Source organism: Brassica napus, chromosome C7 (genome assembly GCF_020379485.1).
Source record: "Brassica napus cultivar Da-Ae chromosome C7, Da-Ae, whole genome shotgun sequence".
NCBI lineage: Eukaryota > Viridiplantae > Streptophyta > Magnoliopsida > Brassicales > Brassicaceae > Brassica > Brassica napus.
In genome coordinates, this window is record NC_063450.1 from 24,009,219 (window position 1) to 24,033,523 (window position 24,305).

At 33.2% G+C, this 24,305-nt stretch overlaps 3 protein-coding genes and 1 long non-coding RNA gene across 10 annotated transcripts; 3 read left to right on the forward strand and 1 right to left on the reverse strand.

Annotated features, from left to right (window-relative positions):
* The first annotated feature begins 483 nt into the window (after positions 1 to 483).
* LOC106425560 lies at positions 484 to 1,573 on the forward strand. The gene is made up of 5 exons (XM_013866296.3): positions 484 to 686; positions 769 to 841; positions 972 to 1,023; positions 1,104 to 1,173; positions 1,271 to 1,573. Exons 1-5 carry the CDS (start codon positions 567 to 569, stop codon positions 1,355 to 1,357), a joined length of 402 nt encoding a protein of 133 aa, XP_013721750.1. The 5' UTR covers positions 484 to 566; the 3' UTR covers positions 1,358 to 1,573.
* On the reverse strand, positions 1,554 to 3,203 carry LOC106425559 (14-3-3-like protein GF14 iota). The gene is made up of 7 exons (XM_013866295.3): positions 2,970 to 3,203; positions 2,589 to 2,895; positions 2,423 to 2,510; positions 2,245 to 2,354; positions 2,018 to 2,166; positions 1,865 to 1,920; positions 1,554 to 1,789 (listed from the first exon to the last, which is right to left on the reverse strand). Exons 1-7 carry the CDS (start codon positions 3,046 to 3,048, stop codon positions 1,784 to 1,786), a joined length of 795 nt encoding a protein of 264 aa, XP_013721749.1. The 5' UTR covers positions 3,049 to 3,203; the 3' UTR covers positions 1,554 to 1,783.
* A 3,602-nt stretch (positions 3,204 to 6,805) lies between these two features.
* LOC111207531 lies at positions 6,806 to 8,496 on the forward strand. Its single transcript, XR_002659778.2, has 4 exons — positions 6,806 to 6,973; positions 7,403 to 7,544; positions 7,640 to 8,088; positions 8,267 to 8,496. It is a non-coding gene; the product is annotated as an uncharacterized LOC111207531 (long non-coding RNA).
* A 4,830-nt stretch (positions 8,497 to 13,326) lies between these two features.
* LOC106425552 (beta-glucosidase 40) lies at positions 13,327 to 24,256 on the forward strand. 7 transcript variants are annotated; one of them, XM_013866287.3, is made up of 14 exons: positions 13,327 to 13,502; positions 14,713 to 14,838; positions 14,951 to 15,026; positions 15,192 to 15,263; positions 15,365 to 15,452; positions 15,530 to 15,785; positions 15,896 to 16,011; positions 16,100 to 16,323; positions 16,705 to 16,736; positions 16,843 to 16,945; positions 17,026 to 20,452; positions 20,571 to 20,874; positions 21,070 to 21,230; positions 21,330 to 22,205. In XM_013866287.3, exons 1-11 carry the CDS (start codon positions 13,353 to 13,355, stop codon positions 17,310 to 17,312), a joined length of 1,530 nt encoding a protein of 509 aa, XP_013721741.1. In that variant the 5' UTR covers positions 13,327 to 13,352; the 3' UTR covers positions 17,313 to 20,452; positions 20,571 to 20,874; positions 21,070 to 21,230; positions 21,330 to 22,205. The 7 variants fall into 7 exon arrangements, with proteins under 7 accessions (XP_013721741.1, XP_048618526.1, XP_022563059.1 ...); XM_022707336.2 differs by lacking the exons at positions 13,327 to 13,502; positions 14,713 to 14,838; positions 14,951 to 15,026; ... (5 more) ...; positions 16,705 to 16,736; positions 16,843 to 16,945 and adding an exon at positions 23,072 to 24,256 and having other exon boundaries at positions 19,751 to 20,280; positions 20,361 to 20,452; positions 21,330 to 22,976; XM_048762569.1 differs by lacking the exons at positions 13,327 to 13,502; positions 14,713 to 14,838; positions 14,951 to 15,026; ... (5 more) ...; positions 16,705 to 16,736; positions 16,843 to 16,945 and adding an exon at positions 23,072 to 24,256 and having other exon boundaries at positions 19,708 to 20,452; positions 21,084 to 21,213; positions 21,330 to 22,976.
* The last annotated feature ends 49 nt before the right edge of the window (positions 24,257 to 24,305 follow it).

A 24,305-nucleotide genomic window follows, 5' to 3' on the forward strand; every position in this document is an offset into this window, starting at 1 on the left:
TTTCAAAACTTTATAATTCACCTAGACTCTATCTACCAATAACCCTCCCCCCCCCCCCCCCTTTTTTAAAAATCTTTAAACCAATAACAATGAAGTTTACTAAGAATTTAAAATTCCATCTACCAATAATGATGGAGTTTCAAAATTTTATAATTCACCTAGACTCTATCTACAATAACACCCCCCCCCTATGTACCTTAAACCTTAAAATATTAGTTATGTTTATTGTTAAACCCTATTATCTAAAAAATACAATACGTAAACTTGAAATTTATGTTGGTAATATTATAATGCAGTACACTAACCACCAAATCCTATGCTTTTTTTGATCTTCGTTATCCTTGGATATTGTAATTGTGTACCGGTATAGTTGAGACTTATAAACCGGAGGTGAATTAGAAGGAATACATTTTATGGGCCTTAAGAATTAGCCGGCCCAATTTAGAGATCCAGGTGGGCTTCTCGAGAAGCTCTGCATCACAATTCACAACAACACAGCTTTCAGAACACAGTTCACCTGGGATCAAATTCACGAAACCCTAAACGGACTGAAGAAAGGGGACAAGATGGGTGGAAGAGATGACGAAGTTGACAGAGGTAAAGAGAAAGAAGAAGAAGAACAAGACGGCATGTCCGTACTCTCTCCCTGCAAAGCTCTACCTTCCTCCGCTTCTTCTCTCTCCAAGGTTTCTCTCTTCTTTTATCTGCCATTTACTCATCTTCTTGTTATGTGTGATCGTAATAGTTCTTGGATTGATTGATTCTCAGGAGCAATCACAGGTTGAATTGGAGCTCACGTTATTAGAAGCGCTTGAAATCTATCCTCCCGTTAAACTCCGAGGCAAGTTTTTTCAAATTTTGCAAATCTTGATCCTTAGGCCAAGAAATCAAGAAAGCATAAACCTTTACTAAAAAGGAATCAATTTTCTTGCTTTCTACTAATGGGATTATGTTGTAATGTGGTGTGGCAGGCATACATCGTCACTTTGTTCTTTACGGTCTGATGGAATACCTCGGCAGAAGGTTTGTATGACATTTTCCTGAGTTCTAAATTGATATTGATATTTGTCTGAACCTTTCTCTCAACTGTTTTCTGTCCATAGCTTTGATCGACAGTTCACAGCGGATGAGGTTCTGCAGCTTCTGGATCGTTTCTACAACATTGAGATGCTGGTGAGTTAGTCATTACAACACAATCATTGACTATTATGTTTCTAAGTTGGCTCATGGCCTGCTTTAGAATGGTGCTGATGGTTTAATCTTTTACCAGAAATCAGATGATGAGGACATTGACATTCTTAACCACGAAGAAGACTTCACCTTGCCGCAGAGTTACTTTGATAAGGAAGAACAATGACATAAACAGAATAAGAAGGATTAGTGGTCTTTGCTTCATTCTCACCCATCTTTTTTGTATATAGTTGATTAGGTTTGTCCTCAGCTCTTATTCTATAGTATGCAGTAGTATTAATATAGAACCATCAGAGAGCATTACTGATCTTTTCATGATGACACTTAGAGCCAGTGTTGTGTTTGTTTGGGTGTTTCTAATAATACAGTTGATTGTGCTGTATATTATAAATAGTCAAAACATATCAGATCAAGTCACAATAACATCAAAGACATTTGATATAATGAGATTGACAACAAAAGAAAGAAGAAAAAAAAAAAAGTAATTAAGAAAAAAGAACATTATAAAATTTGAATTCATTTGTCTCATCTCCCTGACGAAACCAAGATGTGGAGTTTAATCTAAACTCAATTCAACTTCCAAAGCCTCTGATCATTTCTGAAACAAAGAAACAAAAAGGCAAACCACATTAGCTTAGCACAACCTAAGACTAATGTTAATCAGTTTTATTACATCAGTGGCTTCTATGATCTTGCAATGTTCTTGATCAGACTTGACGTTGTCCTCTCCTAAAACAAAAGAAGAAATATTCATTCTTAATTCTCAAATAAACCAACCAGTTGGTTTTTGAGTCATTAAATCACGTGTTGTGATTTTGAGACAGACCTCCATCTTCAGGAAGATCAGAAGTCCAGAGGGTGAGATTGTCTCTAAGGAGCTGCATGATCAAAGTGCTGTCCTTGTAAGACTCCTCACTTAGCGTATCCAACTCCGCAATCGCCTCATCAAAGGCTTGCTTGGCCAAATGGCAAGCTCTGCAACATTCACATTAGTTGACACCTGATGGTATATTTCATTTTGGTAATGATATTTGTTGAAAAATGAATTGAGACCTTTCAGGAGAGTTCATGATCTCATAGTAGAAAACAGAGAAGTTAAGAGCAAGACCAAGACGAATCGGGTGGGTGGAAGGAAGGTCAGTGCTTGCAGCTTGTGTTGCAGCCTAATCAAAGTTTAAGCCTATCAGAACCTTTAACAAATGTCTGAGAATGAACTTGTTTAGATAAATACCTCATAGCCTTTGAGCGACTGTTCAGAGGCTTCCTTCCTCTCTTGCTCGGTCTTAAACTCAGCCAAGTAACGGTAATAATCTCCTTTCCTACAAAACATTTCGAATCAAGTTGAATTTCGTTTACAGATAATGATACAGAAGAAGAGTGTTTCGTTTCTTTCTTACATCTTGTAATAGAAAACAGTGGCTTCACCAGAGGTAGCGTGAGGGATGAGATGTTGATCGATGATGGAAAGAATGTCTTTACAGATATCAGCGAGCTCGTCTTCTACCTTTTGGCGATAACCCTTGATGTGTTTCACGTTTGTCTCGTTGCCTTTAGACTCTTCCTTCTGCTCGATCGACGACATGATCCTCCACGAGGCTCGCCTTGCTCCGATCACGTTCTTGTAACCAACAGACAACAGATTCCTCTCCTCTACCGTCAGCTCGCTGTCCACTTTCGCCACTTTCTTCATCGTCTCAACCATCTCTGCAATATCATTACCATAACTTTGTAACTTTTGATTCTTGTAAGATATTAAAGAATATATTGATTTAACGTACCGTCGTATCGCTCGGCCTGTTCGGAGAGCTTAGCCGTGTAGACGAATGTCTCTCTCTCTTTGTCGGATCCTGACGACATCTTTTGTCACGATAATGTGTGGGAAACAGAGATCTTGGTTTCTGTTGTGTCGGGAAAGAGGGGAAAAATAAGTATATAATAAGAGGTTTGAAGATGGTTCGCGAATGGCGGAAGAAGACTGAATCTCAACCTTTAGATCCGAGGTGTCTAATGTCTGCGCAATTCCTGCAATTATTTATAACTAACTTAACGAATTTTTCGCTCCTTTATGACGTAGTGCTTACGTAATATAATATTATGAACGGTTGGATATACCAATTGGGGATGTAGCTCAAATGGTAGAGCGCTTGCTTTGCATGCGAGAGGCACGGACTTCGATTACCCACATTTCCATTACTTTTTATTTTTATATGTTTCGACATTTTTTTGAAAAGAGACGTCAATCAAACTGCGTTTTAATCATTTTTTCACTATTAGATGCTATCGCATAGATAAACAACCAAAAACGCTTTATAATTACGCATTTCCATTTCCTAATTCTCTATGCTGCTCAAGTGCTCACAGCCTCTCACACTCAAAGTGGTTTACCCTAATTTTCTTATAGTATTTAATTAATTTAAAATATTTGTTTTTTTATTGACTGTTTTTCTTTTATACTGTCTTGTCGAAAAATCATGAGCATCGTCCTCGTCTTTTCTTGGAGAATGATCAACATTGGAAACCTAATTCGGCGATTCTTTCTTCTCCCGATAATTCACTGGACTTCTAGGAGGAAGTGGACGCGAAGCGCGTCGCACCCGTATCCAAAGGTTGTATGGATCGAGTAACGTTTCTGCCTGTTGGGTCATGAAGTTGCAGTGTTTTGGTTCTTGGACGGTATCGTTTGGCGTGCGTGTGCAGCAGCGATAAGTCGTGGTGCAGGAGGTGGAGGTTATCGTGTGGCTGCCTACTGGCTATGGGTAGCAGCGGCAATCCCCGATCAATAGCCTTTATAAAGGTTTTAAATCTGATAAATTAACTTTCTGATCGCTATCGTGTATTTTTAGCTTTTATCTAATATTAGTGTCGACTATGGTCTTTTGTTTTGGTACCGTAAGTTCCCCCTGTGTGGGTTTTAGCTGCCGCCTTTATGTGGGCTCTTGTGTATGGGGTTTGTCTATTCATCTCCTAGTTTAAGTTTTAAGTCGCCCTGGTATGGGTTCTAGCAGCCGCCTTCATGTGGGCTTTTGTATGGTTCTTTGGAATGAAATGAAGTATTTTTACGGTGAAAAAAAAAAAAAAAAAAAAAAAAAAAAAACTATCTCCAACTACCACAATCATTTTCCGAGAAAATTATTTTCTTTTCGGCATAAAATCTTATTCGCATAAATTAAATTAAATCTACCGGGTTCTCTCAGTTGAAATATAAATTAAATAAATAAAAAATTTGTGCATAGCTAATGGAAAATTTACAACAACACAGAAAAAGTAAAATCAAAAGAAACAATGAAACAATCTAAAGAAATTTCAACAACAAAAAAGGTCGAAAGGAATAATTTAGAAATTAAAACTTGCTTTTGAGATTTTATGGAGGATGAAGAAGAAGACATTCACTAACGTATTTTGGGTTTTAATTTATATATATTTTTTAATAAAAGTTGGTTAGATTGTAATGGTATGTATAAGAGGTCCACACAGAATAAAAGAGATTGCTTGAGATTTTTTGTGTGCCTAGAGAACTAAAAGAGATTAAATTCCGATCTGGCCTAGATTTTTTTAACTCACAAAAAAGTTCATTAACTAAACCAACACAAATCCATTAGTTCTTACACAAAAGAACAGATCCATTAGTTTTTAGACAAACAAACAAATCTATTAAAATTCACAAATCATCAATTATCAAATTGAACGCTTTTCCAGTTATTAACTATCATGAACTCAAAACTAACACACTTGCTTCAAGATTCACTGGATAAGGATCTTATAGATCAAACTAACACAATTTTTATGTCCTTATGAAAACACTAGATTTGTAATATTGATGGTGGTTTATTAGTATAAATAAACAATAATTTTCACAAAGAAAGTTTTTATTTTTTTGTGTACAAATACTAATGCCAAGTTATACAATATAGTAACACTAACCACAAATTTTAAGCTTCTTAATCTTGTAATCTAGGCAAAAAATGAAGAATCGAATTGGAGCACACATACATATAGTCGAATGGTTTTATTTATTTATACTTGTGAAAACTAAAATCAAAGTAAAATTGAATTGAAGATCGAATAAGTATTTGGATATCTGATATACACTTTATACACGTAAAAGTACTAGTTATATATATTGTTAAATAATCATCTATAATAAAATTAATCATTTTTTCAAAATGAAATAAAATCATATTTCTCATTACACAATATGATATTTACATAACTTTTTAACTGAAATTAGTTTGTATTGGGTGAAACGTGAAACAAATATCAATCAGGATAACTCATAATAAAAAGTTTGTGTTTTTATATTAAATTTTATAATATGAAAAGCAAATGAAACTTGAAACATAATTAGTTAATTAAATGTCATAAGCAAGTTGTGATTTCAAAATAAACTGTAAATTCAAAAATAAATCATAATAATATTATGTAATATAAAAAACTATACAATATGAAAAAAAAAAAGAATAAATAAATATGGTAAAAATTAGACAAAAAGAAAGCTTGTATTCATAAACTGAAGAAATTATTTTGATCTTCATGGAGTGATTGGGGAAATTTGTGCCTCCTTATGTTCAAAATAATCATGTCCATTTAAGATAAAAATCCTAATAAGCATAGCCCAAAACAAAACATTTTTATTGATCAAATTCAAACAATTAGTCTTTAACCTCTAGTACAATATTGCTTTGTACAATGGTTACACATAATGACATAAACAAAAAAAATTGGTTTACGATCGCTAGTCAAAATGAGCGTCAATATAACCCGTAAAATGGTCTGGTGGATTCCAATCCAGAAGACATTTTGGCATGATTTGATTGGATTAAAATGCATATCATTATTTTTTTACAATTAATTTATTTTCACTCTAATGCTAAAAAATGAAATCTCAAATAGAAAATGATACAAGTCTACAAAACATTCAATATATTTTACACAAAATCATCATAAAATTTTGAAACTATAAAATAGCTCATTTTGTTATTTTCATAGCTTTTAAACTTGCCAAATTGCAAAATAAAGTGAATAACCCCACTTACAAAAATCTTTATATTTGTTATATTGATGAGTAATGATAATGGACCAGAGAATACCGAACTTGAGGGATCGTGAGCTTACTAATATGAAATTTTATAAAATGACTCAAATACTCAAAAAACAAATATCTAGCAGAAAGCATAAAAATCGAAGGGATTTTTATGTAGCATAAAATTCCCTTTGATTTTAATGTAGCATAACTAATTGATTTGATTTTACTCAAAATATTTGATTTGAAAAAAACTCCATAATTATATAACTGATTTGATTTTACTCAATTAAATCAATTAGTGGATTTACTCAATTAAATCAATTAGTTAATATCTAGCATAAAACTAACTAATTGATTTGATTTTATAAGGATTTGACTTGGAAAAACTCCCTTTGATTCTGAAAAAAACTCCCTTTGATTTTACTCAAAGGATTTGATTTGGAAAAAAAAACTCCTTTTGATTTGATTTTAATGTAGCATAACTAATTGATTTGATTTTAATGTAGCATAACTAATTTTTTTTTTGTCATCCATGTAGCTTAACTAATTAATGTTGCATAACTAGTTGATTTAATTTTAAATTCCCTTTGATTTTACTCAAAAGGGATTTTTATGTAGCATAAAACATACAAATCAAAGCAAAAAAACCTCTAGCATAAAACTCAAATTTAATAAAATTTGAGTTTTATTAAAATCAAATACTCAAAAAAAGCTCTTTCTATGTGCTCTATCGTTGAAGCTGAAAGAAGAACCTGAAAGGTAAAGTCATCGTCTTCTGCTCTCCTCAGCTCATGTTTCATTCAAATATTCATGGTCTTTTGTTATTTGTTGATCGATTCTCTTATATACTAAAAACTGGGGTTTAGTGTTCTTCGTCCTAGATCATTTGTTGTCCCATTTGAGATGTTATTCTATCTTTGGTCTCGCCGATTCTAAATGGGCTCCTCGCGTTTCAGTTACCCACCTGTTGAGATACTATTTTTTTTTTAATCTGAACTCTTGTTGTGATGTGATCATTCTAAGTTTGATGGATCTGAGCTTACGAAGTCACTTGCATTTGAATGCAAGCTACATTTAGTCTCTACTATATATGTATAAGGGCTTTTAGGGTTTTAGTTCCAGGTGTGATGTCAAAACCCTTAAATCTGATGATGACTAGTAAAGCGAATATTGGGTTGTTTATGGCAGAGTTTACTAGATGGGGAAGGACGCAAAGGCTGGTGGGAAGGGTAAGGGAAAGCAAGCCAGTGGCAGTGATGAAGCTCCTCCAAGGGGAAAGGAAAATCAGGAAAGGCTGCTGATGGTCTCGGGACATGCACCTATGTGAAAGGTTGTCTGTTTTTCTAAACTCAGTCTCTCTGTCTGATTGATACCGTGTGTTTTCGTATCCAAAAGCTCGTTTTGATGTGTTGGCTTTTTGTTCAGCGAGACATGTACTATGCGAAAAGCAAGGAAAGATCAACGGTGACAAGGTTCCTCCTGCTGAGTTTGCAAAGGCCAATGATGCTTCCTGTTTTCTTGTTTATGAATTGAAACATCCAACCTAAGATCGTGCCAGTGATTTTGTTCTTCCATCTCTAGCTGTGACATGTTCATAACAGCTGAAAAACCCATTTCAATACCTCAAACTGAGACATGCAAGTTTCAGTTTTTCGGCTAGCTATATGTACATAGATGTGTGTGTAATAATAAATAATGGTGGAGAATCTCATAACGATTTGTTTGTCTCAGATTGCAGCAGAGTACTTGGAGGGCCCATCAGGGAAAAAAGGAGGAGATCTTGGATGGTTCCCAAGGGATAAGATGGCTGGTCCTTTCCAAGATGTCGCCGTCAACACACCTGTTGGCGTCACTAGTGCATCTTTCAAATCTACGTATGTTCATATCTCTCTCTCTCTCTCTCTCTCTCTCTCTCTCTCTCTCTCTCTCTCTCTCTCTCTCTCTCTCTCTCTCTCTCTCTCTCTCTCTCTCTCTCTCTCTCTCTCTCTCTTCAGTCCCAAATTTGATAGTCATTTGGATTTTGTTTAGCTCAAAAGATGAATGTGATTGCAGGCGCAGATACCATATCATCTTCCCCGAAGGAAGGAAGAACTGACTGATTACTTACTTCTCTGTTCTGGCTCTGCTTTGGTGGAACTCACTTGCTAGTTGTTGATGTAACCTATATATAAGAAATCCACAGCCTTTGTTATCCTGGCCAATATGTTTGCTACGAATTGTTTAAAAAATCTTCTCTGATGTTTTTACTAATGAATTTCTTAAGACTCGTTCATTTCGGTGTTGATTTCTGCATAGTTGAACGAGGTATCATCAATATTATTAAATATTATTAAAACTAAATTACATTTGAGAATTGTTTGGAAACATGAATTACAATATAAATAAGAGTTGTTTAGAAACATTGATAGCAATATAAAAAGTAGTGTCATTGGATTGCAGTATAAATAAGAATTGTTTAGAAACATGAATAGCAGTATAAAGAAAGTATAGTGTCCTTTTAATAATTTCATTAATTATATTACCTTAACAATATATCACATCATTAATTATATTTAACTTAACAATACATAAAATCATTAATTATATTACTATAAGTAATACTGCAGATTTTTAGTTAATGAACATTAACTTTGTGCAAATTATAAAATCAAAAATGTGAAATAACCGAGTTTTGCATATGGTTAATAGTTCGGTTTAATCTGTTTTACTAAAACTTTTTTATCTTAGTAACCAAACACATAATTCAAGGGAATAGTTTATGTGAACAAAATAATAACGTAAATCAAAATAATTAAAATGTATTACATTTATTGTTACTTAATGTTTCACTCCATATAACTATTTTACTAAATAATTATATATATATATATATATATATTTCCGTTATTTTTGCCAAACATATAGAAAGAGCTTCTTTTTAAATAGTATTTACAAAATCAGTTTGGTATGGACATTCGAGCATTCATTCAGATACAAGTTATTTTTTCGGGATACTTTTTTTGGGTTTTGAAATTATGCCTCACTTGGATATTATAAATTTATGTGTGGGGTTCGAGTTGGGTCCTCCCGGATCTGAATGACTTTGATTATGATGTGTAGGAACATAAAAATATCTAAATAACCAATGCATCTGAAACGAATTCGAATATTTTTAACAAAAATAATATTTTTACCCGATTCAGTTCGAATCTCTTGAATACAATTACTTATACGACGATACTTCTAAAATATATAACACTAGTATGTTTCACCCATGCTACGCATGGGTATTCTTTCAATGCTTTCTAATAAATTCAAAATACTAATTTTTCTTTATCCTTAATTAATAACAAAAACCTCTTCTTTTAGTTTAATTTAACTTGCTGTGACCACAAATTCAATATTTATTTTACATAAAAGTAAATTTTGAATAATTGGAGAGAATAAATTATGATAACTTGATATTTTAGTATATTTATTAGTAAACTAAATATATCAAAAGAAATAATGCATACTTTAAATATTATACTTGATTGACTAATATTATTATAGATATAAATATACTTAACTAATTATTTATTTTATTTTATTTTTGTTTTAACAAATTCACCTAGATATGCTTATATATGTTAAGCACATGATGATTATTATATAAAATACTGATCAAAATTAGTCATTTAGAAGTTGTACAAATTCAATATTTAATAATTTGTCAACTAAACATTGTTTTCAACACTTATTTTTGTTACAATAGAGAAAGAATTATTGGTCAAGGTTTTGCATCTGACCTAATAATAAAAAATGAGCAGCATGTGGGTTGAGAGTCTTCCTGTAAATTGTCACCCTCCTCCATCAATCTGCTTCAATTATCTAATAATCATATATCTTCATCTCACTTTTCTTTGGTTCCAATCTGAAATATAGAAGAAAATGAAAAGGTGTTCCCGGCTTCTTGACCTTTGATTAGAGAAAAAAACTTGTCACGTGAAGATGTGGTAACAATGATGATTCCTATGTAAAACAAAAAACAAAAAAACAAAAGGAATTCAAATAACATAATTAATTTCTGAGACTTAAACCCTTTATCACTTACTCATTTGCTAAACTTTATCGCCACCATCAACTTGAAGATTCGTCTTCTCAAGAGAAGATACGATATTGTCAATATCAAAATAAAAATTATGACAGAGTTGAAAGCAGCGGTTACTTCATGGGAGAAATAAACTATTTGAAACCATTTTATAAAGAACTTGTTGCAAAACTGATTTTGATGTACGATGAGAAAGTGTAGATCATGGGAAGCAATAAAAATTTTTTTTTTGCTTTTTTCTTTTCGTTTAAAATAGAGATGAAATAAACTGTTTTGTCTCAAATTTTTTTAATTTAGATTTTTTTTATTTAAAAATGAAGCTTGAACCATGTGGCAAATTAAGATTGGTTGAGTGACTTGTGATTTACTATATAAGGCATTATAGCTTTAGTATTCATTAAAGCTTTAGTATTCATTATAGTCAAACAAACTATAAACTGCGTCGTCCCGAAAATACATAATTTGATAAAGCTAAACAAACGCATACGAAAGTGAACATAAAGTGTTTAAAATGGGTAAATATTATTTCTTTGTACGAGAAAAAAACTAGAGAATTCTTTGGAACAAAAAAAAAAAATGGGAAAATTATTAACAAGACAGTTGGCAGTATAAATCGGTTTAGAACTTTTCTTTAATTACTAAAATGTTTTAGAACTTTTCTTTTTCAATTAATGTCCGTTGACTAAGAAGATGTCTTTGTGCAATATCCTTCGTTTTGATATCCAGAATTGAACAAATCAACAAAAACCATACAAGTGACCGTTTTTTTAATATATATAATAAGGGGATGTATTCAACTGAGAGTTTCAGCTGATTTGTATTAAAATGATAAATTCACTGTTATTGAAACATGAATTTTAAAAACTCATTTAAAATCCACTGTTATTGAATTTGACATTTCTTAAAGTACTCTGAAATCTAGTGTTATTGAAAATATTTTAAGTTGTGGAGTTTTAAAGTTTTCAGGTGATTTTAGGGTGTTTGTGTAGAATTTCTTAGTTAAAAAAATTAAAACTCAAATCTCATAGTTTTAGGTGATATTCTAGAGTAGTTTAACAAAAATCACTTAAATCTCTGCAATTTATTGAAATCATCTAAAACCCCATTGAAAATCAAATCACGTCAAATGTTAAATCGAATACATCCCCTAAAAGTTTTTGAATAACAACACGTGCATAAAACATAATAGATGGAGAAGGATCACAATTTTGAAACATAAGTTTCCGAATATCAACATATGCATTGAACAAAAGCTAATCTATGCACATAGCATTCTTGCGCCAAGTTTTTAAGATCATTCCGAACTTGCAGAAAACATAGTTTGATGGACAAGGACCACCATTCTGAAAAACATAGTTTGATGGACAAGGACCACCATTCTGAAACCTAATATTTATGTTACTAGATTTTCTGCTTATATTGATTGGTAAAATAACTAAAATTTATGACAAAATTCATATGATTTCATCAAATTTTGACATAAATTGTATCCATATAACCAGCGAAGGGTTGTAAAGACTTGAGGCTAATTTTTAAATCAGGGGGCTCTTACATATAGATAACTAAAATTGTTATATATATATATGTATATATTGAAAACCTTTTCTTATTTCCTTTTTTATAAAAGCTTTTACTGAAGAAACATTTAAAAAAGAAAGCGCACATAACTAGAAATCAAATTCGGAAACACAGAGAACACATCAAAACCACTATAGTCGTTTTGAAGAAACGACATACAAGAGATTTACAGCATGTCGCAAGGAGTACCGTAAAGCATGGAACCGATAGGGCGGCTCAGGTGATGCAGTCAGACATGAATCCTCATAAGACAGATAGAATTATCGGCTGTAGAATCGTCTGTAATATTTCTCAAAGTTTATAATAGCATAATATATCCAACGTTAAAAAAACCACTATAATCATTTATGAATATAAATGGTAACCATGAAATGAAATTAATAAAATCAAAATATATGAAACAAGATCAGTGGAACTAGTTTAAATTTGGAATATTATAATTCCATTCATTTATAATTAAAATTGCAGAGTGTTTATTAACATTTTTGTATTTCTTTAGAAATATTTGTGGAATTGATGGAATGAGTAATCTCTTTCATTCATATTAAATGGTAAAACAAATTATAGAATTAATAGAATAATTCATTTTACATATTCTATTCCAAAAAAACAACAACAATTCAGTCCGTACAAGTATATAATTATATTTTAACGAATATGGTGATTTTATGGCAACAATGAATTTTCAACGATTATAAATAATATACTTATATTCATGCTCGGCCCCTCACGTTACACGCTTAAACAAAAATAAACTTTTATAATTTTATGCTCTTATCATGACTCAAGCGTGGCATATGTAAGTCAAACAGAATTAGCAGAATTAAAAAAAAATCTCAGAATTATTATTATTTTTATTTTTTAAATAAATTCATTGAACTGCACCATAAACAATTTTTAAACTGACCTCTTCTAAATATTTATAATATCTTGGCACTTAAAACGCTAGTTTCACGGGTTTTATTAGTGTTTTATCCCATGACGGGAGTGATTGGAATGAGCTGTAGTTTTATGTTTTGGTTGTAGAATTTAAACCGTAGATTTATTTGATGTAGATTATTTTGATGTACCTTTGTAAAATACTATTTTTTTGCTCTGGAAATAAAGTTTTCTACAACCATATTTTAATTTTGTAGAAATTTTTTTACTGTGAGATTTTTAAGGAAAAAAAATTCGATTGGTTGACATATATGACTTTAGACTAAATTTTGGCTATCTAGAGAATCTATGGCCGCAACCAATCACCCCCGACATGTCCTGCTTATATTTGTTTAATTTCAGAAATTGATATGTTAATTTCATCTGATCCGAATATTCCATATTTCTCACTTTTTCCTCTTTCCTTATATATAGCACCCTTTCATAACTTTTGTTTTCAACTGCATTCTTCTTTCTGTCTCCTTGTTTTGTCATATTTACCTCATCACAGAAGTTAAGTACTATATACCACAAAAATATATGTAACTGGAGAAGAAAATATTGAAGAAAGAGATGGCTCCAAGAAGATTAACCATGATGACGATGACCATAATGATGATGATGATGATGATGATGGATAACATATGCATACGTGCTCAGGATATTTCCAGAGGCAGTTTCCCAAAGGGCTTTGTCTTCGGAACTGCTTCTTCTGCTTTTCAGGTCCACTTTCCCTCTACTCTCTCTTTTCCTATTTTTAGTTTATTCATTTGTTTTTGAGTTACTTTTCCTTTCCTTTTCTAATGTTTTTTTTTAACACCTCCTATTCTAACGGATCCTGATCCAAACGCAAATTTATTCACGACCTAAAGTTAGGCCAACATAAGAACATAAACGTTTAAATATAAATGTCAATATATATTATATATCTTGGTTTTAACTGGTAACAATATTAAATCATTTTTATCTAATTGTAATGAAAATAAAACTTCGATAACTGGACAACAGAACCGGTCTTGTTGGACATAGAAAAAAAAATGAAATATACCTTCCAAAAATATAAGATATAAATATACATACACATAGTCTCTATATTTGTAAAACAAATCATTAAAAATTTTACTAAATTATAGTCTCTCAAATTTTAAAACCGGACCTGCTGGAGAGCCTTAATTACCTTTGTAAATTAATTTAGTTGTAACATTTTTGTATTGTCAACCATTTATAATCATAATCGATTTTGTTCCATGAATATGGTCGATACATCGATATACTCATATACACGAATGCATGCAAGAAGCGAAATCAAGGCCACACACATTAATGAATCACGGGCACCCAATACGTCCTCCTCCTTTTCTTGTGGGTTCTGTTTCCAATGCTTTAATTAGCTTCCGTGGAGGCATAAGGCTTTGTTCATTCATAGCTGAGTATTGTATCTCCTTGTATCATTATCTTCGCTATAATGAAATTCACATGCTTATCAAAAAAAATATTTGAACAACTTTTTCAGTTTGTGTGTCATCTTTGCATAGGAGCCATACTAGTCTTCTATATTTTTTTTTTTTTTTTTTGATTAACCAGGTGTTGATCTTGCAGCCCCCCACCTAGGCCCGACGCCAGCCTTTGTCTGTACCTTGTTACGGGCCCTGGACACGCCTCCCCCTCCCCGCGAGTCGAACAGCCGACCTCCCCTCCCCAAGGAGGTAGTACCACTGGACTACGAGGTCCTGGGTTACTAGTCTTCTATATAGTTTCAAACTTACCGGATGTCCCCGAAAAGACATCTTTCAATTAAGAAAACGCTATTACAGTTTCCTGGCTGGAATATGGGCTTGATCAGTGCTTAAAAGAATACCTAAAATGAAAACAATAATGGACCGAGTCTTATAGAGTAATAAAAATAACTAAATACAATCAATAATTGATGCAGTACGAGGGAGCAGTAAAAGAAGGTGGAAGAGGTCCTACGATATGGGACACATTCTCCCACACTTTCGGTAAAATCACCGATTTTAGCAACGCCGATGTTGCTGTTGATCAGTACCATCGTTACGAGGTAACCCTCAATTTATACTACAAATTAACAATGTTTTTGAATTATGTATATACATATCCAAAAGAAAATGAAGTAATTAGTTTCAATTCAAATTATAAAATGGCGAGGGCAGGAAGATGTACAGCTCATGAAGAACATGGGAATGGACGCTTATAGATTTTCCATTTCGTGGGCACGCATCTTCCCAAGTACATTTACCTTTCCGTGATTAAACTTTAATTCTATTTTTTTAATATTTTATTAGTATTGACTTATAAACTAATGTAGTTAAAGTCTAGTATACAAGTCTTTGGAAAACATATCCGAATTTGACTTTTAATGGGATTATTAATGAATACTATTATGGTTTGCAGATGGCGTGGGACAAATAAACGAAGCCGGAATCAATCATTACAACAAACTCATAGATGCTTTACTTGCTAAAGGTATTTTTATTATTATAACATGAACATCAATCATTGAATATGGTATTATATTAAATTGTTGTTGGTTGAGTTTCACATGTACTATAACAAAACAATTGTAGGGATCGAGCCGTATGTGACGTTGTACCATTGGGACCTTCCTCAAGCACTACATGATCGATACCTCGGTTGGTTGAACCCACAAATCATGTAATAATCCATACAAAAAGCCATAAAAACGTTTTAAAAAAGGTTAGCGGCCATATTAATTATGTTTTCTTTGGCAGCAATGATTTTGCTGCATATGCAGAGGTTTGCTTCCAGAGATTTGGAGATAGGGTGAAACACTGGATCACTTTCAATGAGCCACAAACATTCTCAATACATGGCTATGCCATTGGTCTACAAGCTCCAGGCCGTTGCTCTATTCTATTTAAGCTCACTTGTCGCTCTGGAAACTCATCCACCGAGCCTTACATCGTCGGTCACAATGTTATTCTCTCTCACGCCACCGTATCCGACATCTACAGGAAAAAGTATAAGGTAAAGTCAATACTACATTGATAACATGATTTGATATGATAGTTAATTAATTAGACACATAGTTCTAATTTTTTTTTTTCCACATAGTTCTAATTATATAACTATGAGAGGCAAAGCAAGGAGGTTCATTAGGGTTAGCTTTTAATGTAGCGTGGTTTGAACCGGAGTCAAACAAGACAGAAGACATTGAAGCTGCACAAAGAGCTCAAGACTTTCAGCTTGGCTGGTAAGCTTCAACATGTTATAATATTGTTGCATGAAGTAATCACCGTTTCTTGGTTGAAAAGTGATGACATATATGAATACGACGCTAGGTTTTTGGACCCGTTGATGTTTGGGGATTATCCAAGTTCGATGAGAAGTAGAGTCGGAAGCAGACTACCAGTGTTTACGGGATCTCAATCTGTTCTGGTTAAGGGTTCACTAGACTTTGTTGGGATTAATCATTACACAACGTACTACGCAAGGAATAATGCCACCAATCTCATGGGCACTGTCCTAGATGGTGCCTTTTCTGATTCTGGAACCGTCACTCAACGTAAGAAAAATGCACATTTTGTTTTCTTTCATTTAGACGATCTTCTCGATCCATCTCTATATCTATCACGATACTTTTCGCTAAAATAGCAAAACTATATTATAGAATTTGATCCAATGTATGTATAGAATTTTTCTACTTTTAGAAAAAGTATAAATGAACATTATTTTTATCTTTACATATAAAGGCAAAAATAGAAATTTTTTATTATTTTTTCAAAAATAGAGAAACTCTATTATAAAATAATATTGGAGCACATCCAGTATATGATAGATTTTTTCTATTTCTAAAGAAAAAATATAGAGATAAATATAAAGATGGACTGGAAATAATATTACTAGTATCTATCACTTCACCGATAATCTTTGTTTTGAATTTCAGCTTTTAAGGGTGTAACCCCAATTGGAGATAGGGTAAGAAAAAATATTATTATCAACTCCCAAATTAATAATTAGCACCATTGAGTTTTCTAAGCTAGTGTTATTTTTTTATTATTTTTTTTGCTGTTCTCGTGGACAGGCCAATTCTTTATGGTTGTACATAGTGCCTAGAGGGATGAGAAGCGTGATGAACTATGTCAAGCATAGATATGGAAACCCTCAAGTCTTTATCACTGAAAATGGTGAACACATACATCCTTAGACCCTTTAAATCTACAAGAACGAGATAGTTTCGATGATGATTGTGTGTGTATTTGTGTAGGAATGGACGATCCAAACAACATTCTGATTCCAAGAGAAGAAGCTCTCAAAGATGGGAAGAGAATCAGATACCATCATGATTATCTTTCGAACTTACAAGCTGCGATTAAAGAGGATGGATGCAATGTGAAAGGATACTTTGCGTGGTCATTATTAGACAACTGGGAATGGGCATCAGGTTACAGTTCAAGGTTTGGTCTCTATTTTGTGGATTATAGAGACAATCTGAAGAGATACCCTAAGGACTCTGTTCATTGGTTCACTTCTTTCTTGAACTCCACTTCTTGATTTGTCCTTTTCTGTTAGCCTCCCATTTTATTGGATTCGCTGCATGTGTACAAAACTTTATGTTCAGTTATGTATTTCAAAATCATTGCTCTTTAATGCAAGTGTTGATTTTGTGGGTGTTTTTCCAAAAAAATATATAACATCATAGTTTATATGTTGAAAGATTTTAAAAATTGATTTGATTAACTATGTTATCAAAGTGCATTTAGATTTTCCGATACACATCTAAAAAGATATTCTAAAGTTAAGCGTATATGAACTATAGTAGTTAAATGATGGGTAATATATTCTACTTCATTGGTAAGTCGCTTCATTCATAGCTCAAGGAGACCCTTCGGTGGCATGAAGGAACCAACTTCGAGAACTTTATGTCTTAAATATATATATATATAATTATGTTGGTATTTCTCCTGCTTTGCCACGTGGAAAGTCGTTCGCTGCAGAGGCGATACGTGTCCGTCACAACATTATTTGAGCTTCAGACTTATAAATTTTGGGCCTTATACAACTCTAATTTTTCAAGTCCGGTAACCCACAGAGTCCACCTCTGAACCAGCAGCCGTAATCAATTATATATAGATAGATAACAAAAAAAATCCACGTTATCGTAAACTATTTTACCACTTAAATTATTTGTCGGTCTCTTTAGGCTCTATTATTTATGACTCTAAACTTTGATTTGGGTCTATACAATAATATTATTCTTACTATAGTCAACTAGCAAATGAAAAATAAATTTGATTCATCCGCCAATTTATTTTTCTAAGTTAATATATGGTCAATCATTGTATCCCAATTTTAATTTATAAATAAATAGAATGACGAGAGGTTTGAGATCAAACATTAAAATCGATGTGCCGTTAACCAGTACTAGAAAGCTCTGCACACATGAAATTAGCCATGTGTTTACCCGTAACTGAAGAATCGAACCTTACCAAATAAAAAACAAAATCGAAACAAAATCAAATTTCATAAATCAGGTATATTTCTATATATCATGTATTCTATATTTTTCTGAAACTAAAATATCAAAAACAAACGAGAACCGAACCAAAATTAATAAGTATCTCAATTTGAAATATAATTTACAAATCTAAAATATTAAATAAACTTAGTTTTACAGTAACAAATATCATAAACTTATTATTTATAAACTGAACTATCCAAAATGAATTATATGAATACCATTTCCCTAAATTATTTAAAATTATATAAACTACCTGATAATTTATCCAAAAAAACTTAAATCACCTGTTTTTTTCCTGGCAAAAAATAATTTATCAATAAAATTTACTCAAATTAACCAAAATAATCTGAAACGCCCGTAACCGAAAGAGACCCGATTTTGTTTTTGATATTAGCTGGTTCTCCACTTTGTTGTCCAAACTGAACAAAAAAAACCAAAATATCTGAACGAGAATTGAATCAAATTTTATAAATAACCGAACATATCTTATATCTGTAGAATTAAAAAATAAAATAAAATAAACCAAAACAATTCCAAAAAAAATAATTATAAAAAAGTTTGAATTTTAAAAAAGTATAATTCGAAAACATAAAAAAAATATGTTTTTTATTTAAATAATTATTTGTTATATATATATCAAGAACAAAGATATAAGAGTCTTTTACCACTTATTGAAAATATATTTTAAAAAATGCCCTTTTAGTGATGGTAAAGATCAATAATGGTACCATGAAAGTGGTAAACATGAAATTTCACCTATTATCTATTTAAAGTTAATATTTTCTTTTATTATGTCAAATTGAACTAAGAATAATAAGAAGATATTGTCATTTTAATTCCAAACCAAAAATGTTTATTAAGGATATTATTCTGAATTGTTTTTTGCTAATTTTGTATTCTCTGAGAATAATGAAGGATATTGTCATTTTAATTTCAAGCCAAAAATGTTTATTAAAAATAAGGGCACTCGCACCGGTTAAAATTCATAGTCTCTAATAAATTTAAAAATATTAAAAGCTGAAAAAGAAGAAAGAGAAACGATAAAAAAAAAGAGCAAGAGTGGTACCTGTGGGAAGTGCTTTTATACATTTCTAAAGAATCGGTAAATACATGTGGTATCATTTTACAGGTTTTTTTATTTTAATTTTTAAAATTATTAATAACTAAATTATGTACAAAAATAATAATAAAAATATTAGTGAGATACTCTACTTGCTATTTTACCACTAATGATGCCCTAACAATGTTATCTCAGAATTCAATTCATTATTCTTTTTTATAATATAGTTTTCAATCTACTATGATTTTTAAATGCTTCATAAAATTAATATAAATTTATATAAAACAGTTTTTATTATTAACTTCCCGCCCGTAAAGCCGGCCGATCCTAGTTTCCTATACAACAAAATGGTATTGAGATTCCTTTTGAATCCTAATTCTTGTTGTAACGTCTGAAGCCGAAATATCATATACAGTAAGTGTATATATAAAAAGATTATTCCCGAAAGATAACAAATCTTGTGCTTGAATGTTTTGAAATTTGGATTTACTTGTGTATAATAAGAAAATAAGAAATGAAGTGTGAAACTTTCGAAATAGTAAGGGCTAGACAGAAAAATATTTTGGAGGTCCATGGATATTCGCGGGTCAACCCGAATAAGTGTTTCGGGCCGCTTTCTGACGCACCTTGCTCGATTTTATCTTCTTTCGTGTTCTTCCCTAAAATTTCAACGCAATCCATGTTTCATTTATCTTCCAATTGATCTGTAGATTCATCTAATTCGCGTTTCCCTCTTTCTATTGATACCAATTTTTATCTATTCCGTTTGTCAAATCGAGATCTAGGGTTAGGGTTGTCGATCTCCTCAAAAGCTATTTAATTTAGCAATCCATCGTTTTCTTCAGCTAATTAGTCGAGTTTTCATGAATATCCCTTTTTTTTGTTGATGCCAATTTCATGTCTTTCGTGCTCGATTGAGATCTAGGGTTCATCCAAGATCTGTAAAGGGCTTTCTCTTGATTCATATATATTTTGTCAATCCTTACCTATTCCACTCTTGATTTGGTTAATTTTCGTGTAGGTCGGAGTATATATTTTAGGGGGGTTTTTGATTTTTTTTTTCACTCCAGCTTAAGCCTCTGAAACGCCGAAGCATTTTATCTCTTTAGACAGGTAAATGATAGACATCTTTTCTTGTCCTAATACATTACTACTTCTGTCTGTGATTTTACTGGTTCGATGTTGAGGTGCATAGCATGGCAGTATAGTTAATGATCGTCATCACCCGTAGGTGTTGAAGTACCATCAACATGTCCGAGTAGGTCAAATGTTAGACAGTGGGTGAGGAAGAGCTCTCTCCATGCATCGTAGTTGTGATCATCAGTGTCAAGAATCAGCGGAATGTGATATTTAATGTTGGTGACTCCAAAAGCTCTGTCGAATTGAGCAGCCATGGAAGAAGAAAAGAAAGATGCGTGGTGAGGAAGGAAATAAGAAAAAAGAATTGAAGAAGGCCATCGGAGGAGCTAGAGAAGAAGGCTCTGATACCATGAAAATCTTTGTATTTCCTTGATCGATAATGAAAGATTTACAAGGTATTTAAAGTACAACAATTGGTTTTCATGATCCTATTTCTATCTATGTGCCTACAATATTTGACTTAGAATAACAGTCCGGATATTCTGTTATCGTTCATCTTACATGCATTTTGTTACTTACAACTGTGAGGGGACCCATCATTCCTTTCTAAGGATTCGAGTTGTTAACTTGTTTCTAACTGTTCTTTACAGTTTATTGTATTTAGGGTTCAAACGCCCTTTGGATGCTGAGAAGTTTCATGAGCTCCCGTTTGAACATTCCATACAGCTTGGCTTTAGCGATAAGTCAGTCGACGCAGTTTGAAGAAGTTATTCCACGCTATACTCTTACCACGGGTGTATATAATTAACCTGTAACTATCAACTTGTTTGTGTATTTTGAGTGTTGGTTTTTAAAGGACCAGACTCTGTCATGTGACTGAATCATTTCTTTTGAATGGATTAATTGACAGTACTGAACGAGGGAGATGTTTTGAAACCCCAAGGAGGTGAAACCTTTGATGAAGAGTCCATTTTTGTTGACCCTGGTCTTGATATGAATGGTTGTTTAGATCGGGTCATGAAAGATTGCGAAGGGGAAGAAGATGCAACTCACTCTCCTCGTTCTGAAAAGTGTTCTGAGCTTGGTCTTGGACCTCCAAGAACAGAGACTTTCTATGCTTTCCTCTTGGATCAACCTGCTAGATAGCAAGTGTCCATTGGAGCAGATCATCAGGCCATCGTTCCTGAATGGGAAGGTTGTCTGAATGTGAACCTAGAATCTTCAGGCACGTCGAAGCTTTCTGGTACACGTATTGTTCCCATGCACGACCTTTGAACTTGCACATGATGGCTTGAGAAACTGTGTGTAAAGAAAGAGGAGACTGGTCTTGGAGATCAACAGAAGAAGTTTAATGATGCGAAAGTTTCAACAAATGGCAAACATGTTAAGCCAACCAGGAGCTTCATCATGGAGGAGATATTTGGTCATGGACTGTGGGAAAACAGAGCAAGAAACAAGTGAAGGAAGCAACATCGTTTTTCAACAACTTGCAGAATGCTAGGGGAGATTTTGTTGGGTTATGGGGTCCTCCTATTAAAAAGTAGAGAGAGGCTTATTTTTTTAAAAAAAAAATGAATATCTCATGTGGAATAGGCTGTTCCACTTTTCTTGGGGGCCTCATTTCTGAAAATCCATTTACTTAGAATGTCAGAATCTCTCTGATGTGAACTTTAGGATTGTATCTCCTTTGACCTTAAAATAACTCTGTACAGAAAGTGTGAAGGCCAAGTCTGTAAAGATGAAGTCTGTGTTTACAAGTAATCTTTGAGAAATATTCAATGCCAAAGTTTCTTGTTGCTTTATAATCGGAGAATATGTGGCAGAGACGAAGAGCTGATTGTGGGTTTAAAGGCTTCTTTGTTGGTTGTTTGGACGTCGAGAAGTCTCTGTGTTGGCCCCATGGTTTGTTTGTTATACCCACTTACCTGAATCGAGTTTTCTACTCATTTCAGTTCAGTGTACTAAATGATTTTTTATTTTAATTTTTAACTAAGGAAAGAGAATCTGTAATTAAACTTTCTGCGGATTGTGAATTTTCAAGATTTGAGGAAGGAGTGGGATAGTAATGAGTGGGCCAAATAGATCTGAGCCGTCCAGTAACATTTTTTCATATCTTTTTTGGTTCCATGCATGAGCTCAACAACAACAACAAGACACCTAAGAGATTGAGAGAGAGAGAAAAAGGGGAGTGTGTGTTGTGTTGTGTTGGTTGAGAGAGAGAGAGAGAGGAATAGATCCAAAAACGCAGCTTACCTTTTGATTACTCTTTCGTTAGTAACAACAACACTTTTCTCTTCTTCTTTTTTTTCTTCTCCAAAACTCAAAACAAAGGTCTAAACTTGAAGGATAGATTAGTGTGGAATTTACAAAGTTTGTTATTTTCTACTCCCTATCGCTTCTTCTTAGCTTCAAGGTCGGATCTTTGTACTACTTAGAGAGAGAGAACAACAACTGTCACATCCCACAGGAAAGCATCAAGCTTTCCTCTGCTTCTCTCTCTCTCTTTGTAGCATTTGAGTTTTGTCGGTTTGTGCAGCATTTCCTTGGGAGATTTGAGGTAAACTCTCAGTGGGTTATTCTCGCTAATCTTCCTTTATTGTAAAGAAAACCTTTTTTATTGATATGGTGTTTTATTCATTTGTCTAAGAGAAGATCAAATGGAAATGGAGAAGAAGATGATAGAGAAGAAGTATGTGTGCAAGTTCTGTAACAAGAAGTTCCCTTCTGGCAAATCACTGGGAGGTCACATCAGGATTCATACCAATGAGTACTCAGTTGCTTCTGATAGTAACAGTGGCAAGAATCCTAAGAAGAACAAGAGGTTGGTGGATCATAGAGAGATTACGTCTCTGAAACAGCAACAACAACAAATTTGCTGCAGAGAATGTGGTAGCAATCACATGAATTGTCACTGTGAGAGAGAGAAGATGGTGATGGATAGCCAATCTGATACTGAGACTACTTCCTCAGCTCCTACCAGGAAAAGATCCAAGAAGCTGATGAAACAGTCAGAATCTTTTATCTCGTCTTCTGCTTCTGAGATTGACCAAGAACACAAGGACACGGCTTTGTCTCTGATGATGATGTCTATAGATTCTAAAGGACATAACTTGGTCGTAAACTCTCTGGCTGATTCATCAGAAAACAACTCTGAGATTCTGGAGACAAAGGCTTCTTCAGGGGAGCAGCTAAGCCTGAAGAATCAGGATTTAAAGACTGATAAAGTTGCAGTTGATGACCAATTGAGATCTGCCAATGATAGCTCTGATTCTGATTACTTCATGAATGGCCCAAAGAAGTCAGACTCAGATATCTCTGTTGATGGTTCTCTTAGGAACACTGAACTCAACAGATTCAAGAATGACGACGAGCTTGGGGTCAAGGAGAGGGGATCAAAGTATGATCTGCGCAAAAGCAAAAGGGTCTTGACTTCTTATGAGAGTGATTCTTGTGCAGACACAAACAGCAAGATTCATAGGTCCAGTGATTGCAAGATGGTTAAGAAAGCAAGTGGTGCAAACAAAAGTAGCAAAGCTCACGAGTGCCCAATTTGCTTCAGGGTGTTCAAATCAGGACAAGCTTTAGGTGGTCACAAGAGATCACATTCCATTGAGAGCCAAGAACGTAGGATCAAACACAAAGCAGCAGCTGATATGCAAATCGATCTCAATCTTTCTGCTCAGGATGTTGATAAGTGAATCAGAACCTGAATCAAATGTTTTTTTTTTGGTGTTGTTCATTCATATAAGATTTTATCACTAGCCCATTTGATATAAAGTTACCTTCTTTATCAGATGGGTCATTATTTTTGGGCTTTATAAATAGTTTTGGTGAACATCTCTATACCCCAAGGGCGCCTATACAGACTAGAGGCAGATAGCTTGTG

What these genes read in the sequence shown, in the direction of transcription:
- LOC106425560 (XM_013866296.3), top strand. Translation starts at nt 567, where the DNA reads ATGGGTGGAAGAGATGACGAAGTTGACAGAGGTAAAGAGAAAGAAGAA. An exon ending in CCGCTTCTTCTCTCTCCAAG is followed by an intron (nt 687 to 768) that starts GTTTCTCTCTTC and finishes ATTGATTCTCAG; the next exon opens with GAGCAATCACAGGTTGAATT. An exon ending in TCTACAACATTGAGATGCTG is followed by an intron (nt 1,174 to 1,270) that starts GTGAGTTAGTCA and finishes ATCTTTTACCAG; the next exon opens with AAATCAGATGATGAGGACAT.
- LOC106425559 (XM_013866295.3), bottom strand. Translation starts at nt 3,048, where the DNA reads ATGTCGTCAGGATCCGACAAAGAGAGAGAGACATTCGTCTACACGGCT. An exon ending in ACAGGCCGAGCGATACGACG is followed by an intron (nt 2,896 to 2,969) that starts GTACGTTAAATC and finishes ATGATATTGCAG; the next exon opens with AGATGGTTGAGACGATGAAG. An exon ending in TGATCTTCCTGAAGATGGAG is followed by an intron (nt 1,921 to 2,017) that starts GTCTGTCTCAAA and finishes CTTTTGTTTTAG; the next exon opens with GAGAGGACAACGTCAAGTCT.
- LOC106425552 (XM_013866287.3), top strand. Translation starts at nt 13,353, where the DNA reads ATGGCTCCAAGAAGATTAACCATGATGACGATGACCATAATGATGATG. An exon ending in CAAGACTTTCAGCTTGGCTG is followed by an intron (nt 16,012 to 16,099) that starts GTAAGCTTCAAC and finishes ATACGACGCTAG; the next exon opens with GTTTTTGGACCCGTTGATGT. An exon ending in TTCTGGAACCGTCACTCAAC is followed by an intron (nt 16,324 to 16,704) that starts GTAAGAAAAATG and finishes TTTGAATTTCAG; the next exon opens with CTTTTAAGGGTGTAACCCCA.